Genomic DNA, 13,804 nt, shown 5'->3' with positions numbered 1-13,804 from the left:
ACTACACGAAAAACAAATCCACCCACCCGGGAAATCAATATGACAGGGTAAGTAACGAAGAGAAAAACACCGTGAGGAAAGGGACAACCATAACTTTCAGAAACGAACCCATTCATGAACAAACGTATTCAAAACATGCAGGCACCGGCTCGAGGGTTTGCGCTGACGACTCTGCATCTTACGCGCTGACACCATTGGCCGGGGGTTGCTGATAATAGGCCTGAGCCTGAGCGGCGGCGGCGTCGTCAGGAATGGTCTGCATGATAGGAACTGGAGCGATCTGTCCGTCAGAAGGGGTGGGGTAAACTGCCACAGGGCCGCCGGTCCGAACAACAGCCACGGATGAAGGGCCATGGATTTCTCGATCCAGGGTCATGTACTCCTTGGCAGTGTCTTTCGTGCCTCTTTCAAGAAGGTACGCCATGTAAATCTGCACAAGTGCCTTGACGGCGTCAACTTGCAGAACGCTCTTGGACCGGATGTCAGCGATGACCTGCTTGATACGTTCATACTGAACCGACTCGGTGGTTGCGCTAGTGGGCTGTTCAATTTCAAAGACAAGATAGCTTGCCCAGAAGGGGCGGCTGTCGAGGTAGTATTGCTGGTTCTCATGGAAGACCTTGCGAGCCTCATCAGGAGCGCCTTTAATTTTCCACAAAAGTCGGGCCCACTCGGCAACGAGAGCAGCCTTTGTGGCCATTTCGCACTCTGGGGAGTTCAACTGGGTCTTGTAAACTTCAATAGCCGCTTCGAGACCTCCGTGACGACGGCACAGATTGGCAAGTGAAGTAATAGTTTCGACGTGGCTGGGAAGACACATGAGAATGGCCATGTGAATATCCTTTGCTACGTCCACGCGGTCCGACATTTCCTCGAAGTAGGCGTAGTGGAGCCGGACGGTGGGATTTGCGATTGGAACGTAGAGATATGCGGCACGCTGATAGATGATTCGCACCTCATCTTCTTTGTCCGGCTGCGCAGCCATCCAGCGAGCGTAACGAAGCCAGAATTCATCGTAATGGGCACAAGTAACCAGGGACCGCTCATACAGGAACTGAATCCGGGGGAATGAACCCTCAGCTTCCTCAAAGTCAAGATACTTTTTCCAGTTCGCCAACTGACCTTCATCGAGCTCAGTGACATGGAAATAGGGACGCTTGATCTCCGACTCAAAGGTCCAGCGTTTGGTCGTTTCGGTTTGAGTATTGGTGAAAATCTCCAGGTGATGACTGTCCACGCGCAACCGGAGATCACGTTCGATTTCGGCATCAGCCTTGGGGCCAGCAACCGATTGAGACAATGCAGCCTCGATTTCGGCGCGGAATGCGGCCATGGTCTCCGCCGGTGCGAGCTCAGCCAAAGGGCGGGTCTGCGCCATCTGACGGTAACGCTCGAAGTAGCGAGCATACTGATGCATTGGGATATGGATGACCCGCCCAAGAATGGCAAAGATCTTGTCATGAGCCTCAAGACGTTCTTCAAACTCAATGTACTTGTCCCAGAAAGGATGAGCGAGGAAATCAAGGCCCACACTGCTTGCACCCCGTTCAAAAAGCCTGTTGAGTATACGAATTAGCATGCTGTGGACACATGGGCCTGATGGGTGGGGTAGGGGTGATAGGAGAGAAGGGAAAGAAAAGTGAGGATGGCAAACGTGAGCAGTCAGCTCTGTCCGTCTGTGAAAACCCAAGCAATCTATGACGAAGGTTGATGCAGCTAAGGAGTAAGCAGGCATCTGATGCTTCATAGATGGCCACCGAACGAGTATGTTCCATGGCCTTTAGTGCAGAAAAGTGGTAATTTGGTCAGGTAGAGGATGTTTGCAGCCTGAGTGAGCTATGGGTGAGAAGTAAACTCCACTTGAATTAGGAGAGTAAAGCAGCAAGCGGTCTCTCACTCATCAACAATGTGACTCATCGAATAGTGAAATATTCAGGAATCATTGTGATCGGCATCTCGAGAGCCTTCACGAGCTGCGTCCGTCGCGGTTATGGGGAAAGGAAGAAGGCCTTCTTTACTCTTACTTACTCTCGAATGATGTCGGAATCGTGTGAAGTCTCTGTCTTGAATGAGCAATAGTTGGCCCAGAGATCAACCGATGGAGAGATACTGGCAATGCCACGTTCATAGGTCTAGAGCAACATGATTAGTAAATGTTTCCGTGGAGGAGGGCGTGGTGCCCGTTGAGCATATGTACATACCATCTCAGCGGCCTCGGTACCGGCAATGGAAAATTCGAGGTCTGCATACTTCTTCCAGTATCCAAACAACAAAGGAAACTTTGCAAGAAAGCGATCATAAATTGCGCGGACGGTTGTAATGGCCTGTGGGTTGGAATTGCGATTGATTCCACCTTCAAGGGCCTCTGCGGCGCGAACCAGCTTCTCCCAGGTTTCAAAGTTGTCAGGATCATCATGCTGCCACATGATACACGTCAGTTTTCGGAGAGAATACCCATAATGCGCATGGAACACGTACCAGCTCGGCCTCGAATTTTCGAAGCTCCGCATTCTCCTCCTCGGAGCCGCCGTACTGATAGTCGGCCATGGTCGCAGTGCTGAAAATGCGCGCGAGAGGTGAGGATGCTGAATGAGGATGGTAGGGATGCTATTGAAAGTATGAATAAAACAGCAGTACTGGTAACAATGGGAATTTCCAAAGGGAGATTATTCCTGGGGCTGAGACGAGACTGAAAAGCGAGCCGAACAGAAGCCAAAGATAGCAAGTCCTAATGCCTGAGGCGATGAGATGCCTGGAGCTCACCGCCGGAGGGCGGTGAGACAACTGTGCCAAGTTGCCCGTCCAGTTCTGGACTCGTGACCCAAATGACTAAGCTTACGGAAGCTCCGGCCCTGCTGGGCAAGGCACACAGGCAATCAGTGCCTGAATGATAAGGCGTAAATTGAGGCTTAGCGCGAGTCCGGGCGGTATCAACTTTTTGACTACAGCACTCACGAGTATTCACCCGTTCAAACTGGGATTCAATTCACATCTCACATCCACCATGTCTGCACCAAAGCAGCTGTCACGTATGGTGGATAGCCTTCCCCAACGTCTTGTCAATTTCTTTGCTCGCTACCCTCCTCAAATCCACTCCGCAGCCGTCCGTCGCCCTGCCCCTGCAAATGGAGAGGGATATGTACCACCGAAGGTAGAATCGCCGTACACGCCCGATCGTGATGCCAAGGGTACTATTGGAGAGAAAAAGCATGGGTGGACCCCTTCGCGTGCACTACTCGTTACCAGTGACACAATTCGCAACCCATTCCTTCCGCACAAGCGATTCGGCAAATGGGAAGCACCGAAATATGGCCTGCGGCAACAGGCTGATTTGATGAAGCTGGCTATCAAATACAATGTGGATCAACTTCTTCCTCCTAGTCGCAAATCAGTGGAATTCAAGGAGACACGTCGCGCAGAGCGCGGTTTGCAGGTCAAGGGAACCGGTGTTGGTCAAAAGGTCAAGGGTCACAAATGGGAGCGCACCATGGAATCACGTCTCGAGGATCGTCGCAAAGCGATGGAGGGAATGCCGGAGATGGTCCGCTTGTGGAAGCAGGTAAGTGGTTCTTTGGTTTTTCACGTTAGGGTACTGGGCATCACGCTGACTTGGCGCAACAGAGAGGTCATGGCCGTGGCTGGAGACAATGGCCCAAGCGGTAATGGTGACGCTTCACGGCCCCGTATCGCAGCATCTTCTTTCTCTTTATTTTTTCGGCCGGTTCATTCTTCCCGGTTTTTCAATGCTCTGCCGATTCCTACCCAAACTAGACCGGCACGACTACTTGTACGAGCCATAGCAGGAGCTTGGGACGGAGTTTTGTCTTTAAAATATACTATCAACCCCATCTGTACAATAAAATCTACGGTTACATAGCCCAATGGTATCCGAGAGAATCCTTCGCATGTATTTGATCAGGGCCTGCCATCTTCAACACGGCTTGATTCGCTCTTGGGTAAACGGATCTCATCGTATGACGAGTCCGCCGGTGGACCACAAGCATCTAGCATAAGGTCACCGCTCAGGAGGCAATGGTCAATGGTATGGTTCCAAGCTATCATGCAGGGCTATACTCAGTACATAGCGCCATAACAAAAGCACCAAGTTCGTCATCCATGCAAGGAGTTTGCCTAGTTGGAACACGACAGCGCTGTTTCGTTTCCTTCTTGCATGGTCACAAGACTGCATTTGGTGCCTTCGCTTCTATAGGTTTGAGGTTGGCACCAGCCTTGACACTTGACTGGCCGACATGGTTCAGCGGGGTTTGGTCGGATTTTGGGCTACAACCTGTAAGCACCATTGATTATCAAGCCTCGATGAAAAGTATACACAAGCACCTGTTTCCTCCAGAGCTCTAAAAATATAATAGCTATCATTAATCAACCCAAGTGCCTACCTAGGTAGGCGGGTAAGCTGACATTGTGATGAGACTGATGGTTATGCTCTAGCCTCAGAAAAATCCTAGAAATTCATGCAGGTGGGTTACGCATTGTTGACTAGGGTTCTATCAGGAGATATGATGGAAAGAGAGGAGAGAGAGAGAGAGAGAAGGAGAGAGAACCATGATCCTCGTAGAATGGCGCTTGGTTGGTCGGAAATATATTGCTATTTGTTTACCGGTGAATTATGATGTCGGTGATGGTGTTTGGAACCAATAGTACTCCGTACGCAGCCTCTAGTTAGACGCCTGTCGGTAAGGTGCAACCATGTCTCCCCGAAGCGAGAATGTATGATAGCCGCAAAAGGTATAGACAAATCTGATATGATGCATAGTGTGCATGAGCATCACGATGCGGTGGAGATGCTGTAGTGTACTGTGTATATAGTGCTGAAGAGTGCGTGTGATAAGATGGAAGTGGTTAGGTGAAGTGATGAGGTTTGCATGCTAGAGATTATTGCCACATCCCATCAACAGACACGTGCGGGGGAATTCCATCTAGGAAATATCATTTCTTTCACCTGCCGGTAAATACTCCTACAGATGCCTATAAAAGTCATGTACCGTACATACTCTTGAAGTTGTGTATTTTCCCTTTAATCTCCAGCAGCCTATCTCTCCGAACTGGGCTGGAAATTATACGCGGGCTAGTTGATTTGTTGGCATCGGTAACCTCCGATGAGAACATAGCCATCTGTCTTATTTATGGTAAGGGACCCCCTCTTACCTTCAAAACTGTTTTATATTGCACAGTCGCACAGCCATGCAGTCTATTTCTGGATCATTCCTAATGTTGTAATATCGGGCTGATTGTATTGCTAACCACATATATCGTCAGTTGCGAAGACGCTGAACAATCCGAACCTCAATCTGCTGATTTGCCACCTTTGAAATATCACAAAGAAATATCGAGAAAAGCGCATTTGTTCAAACTCAAGGGTTGGATATTGTACATCAACCATGGCGGAATTAGACTTGCAAGGGTCTACCCATCCCGAGTATAGTCAGGGTTACTCCGCCAATGTGGACAGAATCCGAGAGCAGGAGTATCCTTTACTAAATGGTACGGATGCCTCTTGGTCTAGATCATACCGATTATGCTGACCCTTTCTTCTATAGAAACAACCTATCTAGACTATGCGGGGACAACACCCTATGCTAAGTCCATGATCGAGGGTTTCTCGCGTGATCTCACATCGAATCTTTTTGGAAATCCTCATTCGATGTCTATCTCATCGCAGATTTCTACACAACGAACTGATGATGTCCGAGTCCGTATAATGCGATTCTTCAATGCGGATCCAGACGAGTTTGACCTTGTCTTCGTGGCAAACGCAACTGCCGCCATCAAGCTAGTCGCAGACTCCCTCCGGGACTCCGACCATCGAGGATTTTGGTATGGATATCACATCGATGCTCATACCAGTCTTGTGGGGGTGCGAGAGCTGGCGGAGATGGGCTATCGGTGTTTCCAAAATGACGATGAGATGGAGGCCGAAATCTCGGAGTTGACTGGCAATCAGTCAAAAGCCCCCAGATTACTTGCATTCCCAGCCCAATCAAACATGAACGGTCGGCGTCTGCCAATGCGCTGGTGCGATCAAGTTCGATCCGCAGCAAACGAAAGCGGAGGAAATGTATACACTTTGCTTGATGCTGCATCCCTGGTAGCAACGTCTCCGCTTGATCTTGGCCCCTCATCATCTGCACCGGACTTCACAGCCCTCAGCTTCTATAAAATATTTGGATTCCCTAATTTGGGAGCTCTGATTGTTCGCAAAAGTGCCGCACGGGCTTTTGAGCGTCGCAAATATTTTGGTGGAGGTACCGTTGATATGGTCCTAGCAACGGGCGTGCAATGGCATGCGAAAAAGGAAACCTCAATCCATGAGCGGCTAGAGGATGGCACTCTTCCATTCCATAGTATCATAGCCCTGGATGCGGCGTTGGACACCCACGAGCGTCTATACGGTTCGATGGCGAACATCTCGGCTCATACCGGGTTCCTCGCGAAGCAAGTCTATGATAGACTTTCTTCACTGGTACATTTCAATGAAAGTAAAGTCTGTCAAATCTATCAGGGATTTGCATCCGCATATGGCAATCTACAGACTCAAGGGCCAATTGTCGCATTCAATCTTCGCAACAGTCGCGGAGAATGGATTCCCAAGACGGAAGTGGAGAAATTGGCTACGGTCCAAAATATTCAGATACGTACAGGATCTGTCTGCAATCCCGGAGGAACTGCCACCTCACTTGGGTGGACTGCATCCGAGCTTCGCCGCCATTACTCTGCAGGATTACGTTGTGGTGATAGTCATGACGTTCTGGGAGGGCGACCGACAGGCATTCTGCGTGTCAGTATCGGGGCTATGACAAACATGAGGGATATAGATTCCTTGATTAACTTTGTTGAGGAGTTTTATGTCGAAAGGCATCCCCCAATAGTCGCTCTGACTCCCCCCATGGAAGACAACGAGATTGTTGCGCCCCACTTCTACGTCGAAAGCCTGGCAGTCTTCCCTATCAAGAGCTGTGGTGCTTTCAAAATCCCCGAAGGAAAGCGCTGGGAAGTGAAAAAAGAGGGACTGGCCTGGGATAGAGAATGGTGTTTGATCCATCAAGGGACTGGTGCTGCCTTAAATCAGAAAAGGTATGTTCCGTTCCATAAACACATATGGATTTTAATACTAACCTCCTTAGGTACCCCCGCATGTGTCTTATCCGACCATCAGTTGATATCGAACGAGGAGTTCTCCGCATCACTTGTGGTGCAATAGCCGCGCCAGATCAAGTCAGCCTCGAAATCTCACTTGGCTGGGAGGACACAAGTCTTATATCTACTTCATTTTGCCCAAGCTCAACCAAAAAACCTTCAACAGTCTGTGGCGATCCGATCTCCTTGCATGCCTATACGTCACCGGTGGTCTCAGCGTTCTTCTCAGATTTCCTGGGGGTGCCTTGTACCCTTGCCCGATTTCCTACACAGACAATGAGCCGATTCTCACGGACACCACGAATGCCAAATACATGGAAGAATCGCTTCCGTAAGCTTATTATGCCAGGCTCATTTCCACCTGATCCTCCTCCCCCAGCTCGGGAAAAAGGTCCTACACAAATCAAGTTATCCAACGAGTCACCAATTCTCATCATCTCGCGTTCATCTGTCAACCAACTAAACGAAACAATCAAATCAAACACCAAGAATGGCAAGAGTAAGACTGTCGCTGCAGACGTCTTCCGTGGTAACATTGTTGTTGCCGAGAGACTTGCTCACCATGGTGACGTGGAACAGCCTTTTGCAGAAGATCGCTGGTCATCCCTTCGGATTGGACCTGTACAACTTCGATTTGACGCTCTAGATGCGTGCCAGCGATGTCAAATGGTTTGCATAGACCAGTTTACGGGTATCCGACGAGATGAACCTCTTTCAACTCTGGCTAAGACGCGCAATATTAATGGAAAGGTCTCTTTCGGGAAATATTCTACAATTTCCCCGGAAGAATTAGAGGGCTTTGACTCGGAATTACCTGATCGCAGGACGATTATGGTGGGAGATGTGGTTGTGCCATCCTACCAGGATTATTGAATCCGGGGTATTGTATTTTTGGCGTCCGTTATTGATTCCCAGCTCATGAATCTCGGTTTCATGCATTAGAGTGTTCCATAAGATCTTTTATATACGTCATGTACAACTCTACATTCTAGATGCAGAATGTGATTTGAGCTTTTCTCATACCCTTTGCTCACACATAATTGGAGTATTCTTGCCAAATCCCAACAGGCATATTTGTGACTACTGATGATTTAACTTTTCTCTTGTTACTGACACTTGGGCAAATGTTCCTGTGTCTGATGTCCCCACAAACTGTGTCAATTATATATCTGCAAGTACGGTTGAAAATCAAGCTCGCCTCAACCTCGACTTGATGTTTCCACATTGCCTACTCAAGATGTGTGTTGGATAAACGTAGCAGTGTCTTCCAAGCTCCAACAGCTCCAACAGGGGTTGAGGCAGTAAAGTCCTATATTTTCGTGAAAGGTGCACGTTTGGGGTGTGCTCCCTGTGGCCGCTCTGGCATTGCTCCTTGTACCTCGCCTCATTCATGTAAGTTTCTAGCCCTTTATGAATTTTTTGCATAGGGAAGCGAACCGATTATCGCCAAAAGCCTGACATCTTTGCTGAACATACTTATTGACTCAAAATTATCGAAATATATAATCTCGTCACTCGAGCTCAAAAACCGACAAAATGTCCCGCTACATGACTCAAAGCCAAGATTACATTTGATTCTTATTCTCTTGGTGCTCTTTATAATTCCAAACCACCTAAGTATCTTGATTACCGCAGGTATGGCAATCTTCCCACGCGGCTACCTCAACGTTGCAATTAGACTTAGCGAGTGATCAAAACAGGCGTAATTATCGATGCCCTTGGTTTTGCTAGTTGACTGATACTGACATGAGGTTTCAGTGTCCCTCATTTTCCCGTGATCCCAATCTTTCGCTAGGACAATCCTGTCATCCCAGCGATATTTCGTTCGTCCAACTTCAGCTTTAGCAGCCACTAGTCATCGAGTCTTCCGTATCATAATCAAACAGACACTGCTGTGTCTTGGCCTTGCTGCTGTCTCCAAGCCTTCCCATACTTCCACTCCAACCACGCCAAGCCCAGACAAGCCATGGATAGTCCACCGAACAATGTAAACGTCCAACCCGGCCCCATTGCATCCAAACAAGGTTGGAGAAAAGCGAGGCCTGCACCCGCAAGTGAGCAACGAACTATATTGTTGGCCGCCTGCGCGGCAGCCGGGGATTTAGGGTTTAGGTCCGTGAGGAGAGTACCGCAGCACTGCAGCAGAATACCACACCTTAGCGAGACTCACAAGCAAATCAATGAAGAATAAACGTACATTGAAAGTGATCGCTATCGCGAATCCTATTATGAATTGTAGCACGAGCGGAGCGGCCATATGCTATACATGTGTTCATGGTTTAGCTTCATGGGCGTTCGTCACAATGAAACGGAAGCTTTGGTGGAAAACCCAGGGCCATATTCACTTACAGCGGTGGAGTGTAATGTCCACCCATAACCGGTGGTTGCAATACCCGTGGCACAGATAGAGTACCATATACTCCTGAATCGTGCCTTTTCGATTGGAAACACTGTTAGATCATCGCCGTGCGTGGCGTCTATTGTCATGTTGTGAGCACGCGCCGTGAGACGGTAGTCGCGATTCATGATTTTGCCTGGTTGAGTTACAGTTAGCTGTTATTTTACTGCGGCAAGAGATTGCAAGCAACTGGTACCTGAGCAGTACGCGCCAACACAGGATCCGACACCGAACGGGAGATATACTATTCCTGCTTTCAGGTCTGAAAGCCCATAGATATCAATGAATAGAGTTGATAGAGAGCCTTGAAGACAGCTGAAATTCATGTAATAGATGCCATATATGGCAGTGATGAGGAGAGTGTCCCTAGCCGCGAGAATCTTTAGGGTTGCCAGAGGATTTGGAATTCGGAATTTTCGCGAAGTGGGATGTGCAATATCTTGGGCTGGCAAGGATTGGAGCTTGTCTGACCCGAAGCATCTAAATAGGGGACGATGAAGCGCAGAAACTGGCTGTGAACCATTTCCGACGATGGAACGCGATGTTTCGGGTAGGAAAAAAGCGATGGCCAAAACGCAGATCCCAGAGGCTATGGCGGGAACCCAGAATATCCAGCGCCACCCGGGAGCTTCAGTCAGGGCTCCCCCTAGGATTGGGCCAATCGCAGTAGCGAAATTAGGACTGTAATGTAAGGATAGGGTGTGACCTTCAGAGCATTCTGTATGAGGCAGCAAGGGTAGTATTTACCCTAAAAGTACCACTCCAACATAACCGCCACGTTCAGAAGGTGGAGCAATATCGGAGATTACGCCGTAGCCCATCGCAATAGTCGCTTATCCTGAATTAGCGACCTTCACTTATGTGCTCTTTGTATAAGTAACCTTTCCGAATGAGAGGAGGGTGGGAGTTGAAACATAAAGAACATACCAGCACCACCAGCACTCTGCACCATCCTTAACAAGAACAGTGCTATCCAGCTACTCTGCACCGCTAGCCCTATATTGGCTATAGCATAAATGAACAGAGTGAGCAGATAAACGTTCCGTCTTCCCGTCATATCGGCCAGGTCGCCAACAATTGCGGGTGCGAGTCCAGCGACTATCATGTAGGACGTGACCGTGAGATTGACTCGCTCCACTGAGACTTTGAGCGAAGCAGATAGCGCATTTATGGCAGGGAAGAAAATGAACGAGGACAAGGGGGAGAATGTCGCAGCAAATGTAACAAGAAAAACTGCTATACGTTTTTCGCTTTTGTTGAAGACAGAATATACTTCTAGTTGATCACGAGGGGACACATGTTCTGGTTGGAGCGAGGTCACAAATTTCTGCTGGGTAGAATCATCGGAAGAAGCATGACCATCATGTTGCAGAGACCGTGCTGTTGGCGGTTTTATACCCTTTGGCGTGATTTGCTTATCCGCAATTGTTGATTGCGCCATTAGTCGTAATTGATTGCAACGAGGAAGAGGATATGGTAGTCAATCTATTGTGGACCGTCCTTGTATAAGTCGTCAAAACGGGGAGACCGGACGAATCTGGGAGTCTCCCAAAGAACTTCTTTTTGGATATATGGGGCTATACGAGGAGGCTCAAAGCAAAGTGCTGGCCATGGCTGTGAGGGGTAATCTATGGCATACGTGTGGATACATTAGTAGTACTTTGGGTATAATACAACAAGGATCTTATGCCAAGGTCACCGGTCAGCGTGACTTTGGGCCATAGTTGGATATGCCAGCTCAGAGCCTTCTTATCATAATTCACAATACTTTCTCATGCCACCATGCTCGCGTTGAATCGTTCATCGGGATTTTGATTGTTTTATGACTGGACGTAGGGGGACACGACCTAGTAGTAGACTCAACCATTCATCTGCGATATAGCTTTTACGTGGAACTTTTGTACCAAGATCTGTCAGATAGAAATTATTAATCCGAACCGAAATATCCAACCAAAAGATAAAATTATTTGCTGATAACATTGAATTATTCCAAAGACAAGTAAGCACATACATGTACATCACTGCTAGGACCCAATATCAAGATAAGCGTATTTTAAAGTGGTGGGTGTGAAGTAAACCACACTAGCGGTTCCAACCTTCGAGGTTGGAGCTTAAAGCACTGCGTAACCACGCATTCTCCCGACCTTGGAACGAAGGGATTTTTTACCTATGGAGTAGAGAGAGTTATTTACACAAGGACATGTCCTGTGTCATATTGCTCCTAGAGGACGAAAATTGCGCTTGATATCTTTTGGCTACTCTTGGGCGCCACGCTTCAATGTTGGGCGGGGTAGTTGCCTGCTCTTCCATGGTTGGCCACCGAGGCCTTCGTGCTAAGCCCAGACGGGGGCTGCTCGGGGGCCGATCGAGGCTATCCAATCCACTAGGCATGTATGCTAATCACCAATGTGGATTCCCCTTATTTGAAAATAGCCAATGATCTCATGCATGCTGCCCCATACTGATTCGAGGTTACATTTCTAATTATCACTGCATGAGACTGTAATGTCCATTGAATGGTCCCCGGTCTGAATCATGGACTTTTCAGCACCATAGACGGTGTGAGGATGATGCCATAACACCAGATGAACAACCTCGGCATACTTGCAGTACTTGCAATCCATGTACGCAAGAAAGAAAAACTCATATTGGGACTAGAGGTTGTCACTTTAGATAGTTTCCTCGGGCAATGGGGCATATTTGTTGACAAGATAATTCAGATTCTCGTAGCACCTGTAACAATTGAATCAGCATAGGATCCAAGACGAATGGCGAGCAATGACCCTTACTCTTCCCTGAAACTCGAGCCATTATGACAAGCTGATTCATGCAGAGTCATATAGCAACTGTAGATGCGGTTGCGGTCGTCAAATTGCTCGACGGGCTCACTGATGCCCATCTGGTTGAGGTACGAGTTGAGGTAGACTTTGGCACTCAAAGTTTTGCAGAACCGTGCACGCCACATGGCGATTTCCATCTCATTATGCGCATAGTATACGCTCGCATCAAAGAAGTAAAGCTCCCCGTTCTCAAGGCTGGTTCCAACATTCCCATCCCAAAGATCCCCATGGATCAAAGTTGGTTTCACAACCTGGCCATCAGCTTCTAATGGCCCAAGCACTTGAGGGACTACATGCGTAATGAGTCGATCGACAAGTTGCTCGAGGTTCTTCCAGTTGCCATTTCTTTCCTTATTGAGGGCCATCGCGCCCCTGACCAGCTGGATGTAAAAGTCTACCCAGCTTGGGTTCCACGCCGTACGCTGAGGAAGATTACCTTGGCACGTATCGATGTGGAAGCCAAACATACCAGTGGGGGATTTGCTCGCCTGGTGTAATTGCACGAGTTTGGTGGCGAGGTGGATAGGATCAGGGCTTATATCACTCATCTCGATGAAGTCACACAAGAAGTAATATGTGTCAGGGTTCGATATATCAAGTCTCCCCCATGCGTAAGGTTTTGGGACAGTGTCGGGACAGGTTCTGTATAGTTCAACCATAGAATTGAACTCTCCTTCTAACATAGCTTTTCCTTGGGCCTCTTCGGCACACTGTCGATATCTATATTAGATGATGAACGTCTTACATTGTCAACACACGAGTACCTTTAGAAAGTACAGCTTGGGCTCTCCATCTGCCAGAGTAACTGTAATTTTGGCAGTGACTGTCCAGGCCGACGCTCCATACCTCTCACAGGAGAGTACTTCGGTGCCTGGAGGGAGATCTAAACGAAAGTAGAACCCAATGGTTAGCTTAAACTGAATAGAGTCTGGTGCCTAGAAGAAAAAGGGTGCATTCACGGTCAATTACTATTTGGTCCAGCGGAAAGTCGCCCTCGATATCCCGGCCTCCGCTTCGAGCTGGCGTGACCAGAGGCACTTTACCCGCCGAGAATGTTGGGGGAGTCCAGAGAGGAACCAAAACCTCGGTTTGCGTTGCCATTGTAAACGTAACAGCGAGATACCTCACTTGAAGCCCGGATACATAAGATTTCCAATGCTGTTTATTGTAAAATTTGTCAAATCAACGAGGCTGCCGGAACCGACGACTTATATAAAATGAACCCATCATTAGACAGAACCACAGGCTTATCTGCTACTGCATGCACACAGCCTTGGCACATAATGATACAATAGCCTTGAGACCAATCATCGTGGGATGAAAGGCGCCTAGTGAGGGGTTTGAGAATACCAGGGAGGGGGAAGAGGTAAATGTATATGCGGCAGCAGGGGGAGGAGAGAGTCGGAGGAGC

The 13,804-nt window shown here is 48.3% G+C and overlaps 5 protein-coding genes across 5 annotated transcripts; 2 read left to right on the top strand and 3 right to left on the bottom strand.

Annotated features, from left to right (window-relative positions):
• Positions 1 to 178: 178 nt before the first annotated feature.
• N7457_009017 (putative mRNA splicing protein (Prp39)) lies at positions 179 to 2,547 on the bottom strand (the record flags this gene model as incomplete). The annotated part of the gene is made up of 4 exons (XM_057180060.1): positions 179 to 1,556; positions 2,029 to 2,132; positions 2,202 to 2,417; positions 2,479 to 2,547. 4 exons carry the CDS (start codon positions 2,545 to 2,547, stop codon positions 179 to 181), a joined length of 1,767 nt encoding a protein of 588 aa, XP_057028446.1.
• Positions 2,548 to 3,004: 457 nt separating this feature from the next.
• N7457_009016 (mitochondrial 54S ribosomal protein mL59) lies at positions 3,005 to 3,663 on the top strand (the record flags this gene model as incomplete). Its single annotated transcript, XM_057180059.1, has 2 exons — positions 3,005 to 3,559; positions 3,622 to 3,663. 2 exons carry the CDS (start codon positions 3,005 to 3,007, stop codon positions 3,661 to 3,663), a joined length of 597 nt encoding a protein of 198 aa, XP_057028445.1.
• A 1,736-nt stretch (positions 3,664 to 5,399) lies between these two features.
• hxB (putative molybdenum cofactor sulfurase protein (HxB)) lies at positions 5,400 to 8,028 on the top strand (the record flags this gene model as incomplete). Its single annotated transcript, XM_057180058.1, has 3 exons — positions 5,400 to 5,502; positions 5,559 to 7,092; positions 7,143 to 8,028. The coding sequence occupies 3 exons, from the start codon at positions 5,400 to 5,402 to the stop codon at positions 8,026 to 8,028; spliced, it is 2,523 nt and encodes an 840-aa protein (XP_057028444.1).
• A 1,005-nt stretch (positions 8,029 to 9,033) lies between these two features.
• On the bottom strand, positions 9,034 to 10,994 carry N7457_009014 (MFS general substrate transporter; the record flags this gene model as incomplete). The annotated part of the gene is made up of 6 exons (XM_057180057.1): positions 9,034 to 9,291; positions 9,353 to 9,415; positions 9,505 to 9,689; positions 9,750 to 10,234; positions 10,301 to 10,385; positions 10,481 to 10,994. The coding sequence occupies 6 exons, from the start codon at positions 10,992 to 10,994 to the stop codon at positions 9,034 to 9,036; spliced, it is 1,590 nt and encodes a 529-aa protein (XP_057028443.1).
• A 1,228-nt stretch (positions 10,995 to 12,222) lies between these two features.
• Positions 12,223 to 13,494, bottom strand: N7457_009013 (Fructosamine/Ketosamine-3-kinase; the record flags this gene model as incomplete). The annotated part of the gene is made up of 4 exons (XM_057180056.1): positions 12,223 to 12,286; positions 12,343 to 13,103; positions 13,158 to 13,310; positions 13,363 to 13,494. 4 exons carry the CDS (start codon positions 13,492 to 13,494, stop codon positions 12,223 to 12,225), a joined length of 1,110 nt encoding a protein of 369 aa, XP_057028442.1.
• Between the last annotated feature and the right edge of the window lie 310 nt (positions 13,495 to 13,804).

Source organism: Penicillium paradoxum (assembly GCF_028828445.1).
Source record: "Penicillium paradoxum strain IBT 22861 chromosome Unknown utg000007l_segment0_segment0, whole genome shotgun sequence".
Classification (NCBI taxonomy): Eukaryota; Fungi; Ascomycota; class Eurotiomycetes; order Eurotiales; family Aspergillaceae; genus Penicillium; species Penicillium paradoxum.
This window is presented reverse-complemented; position numbering and strand designations above follow the sequence as displayed.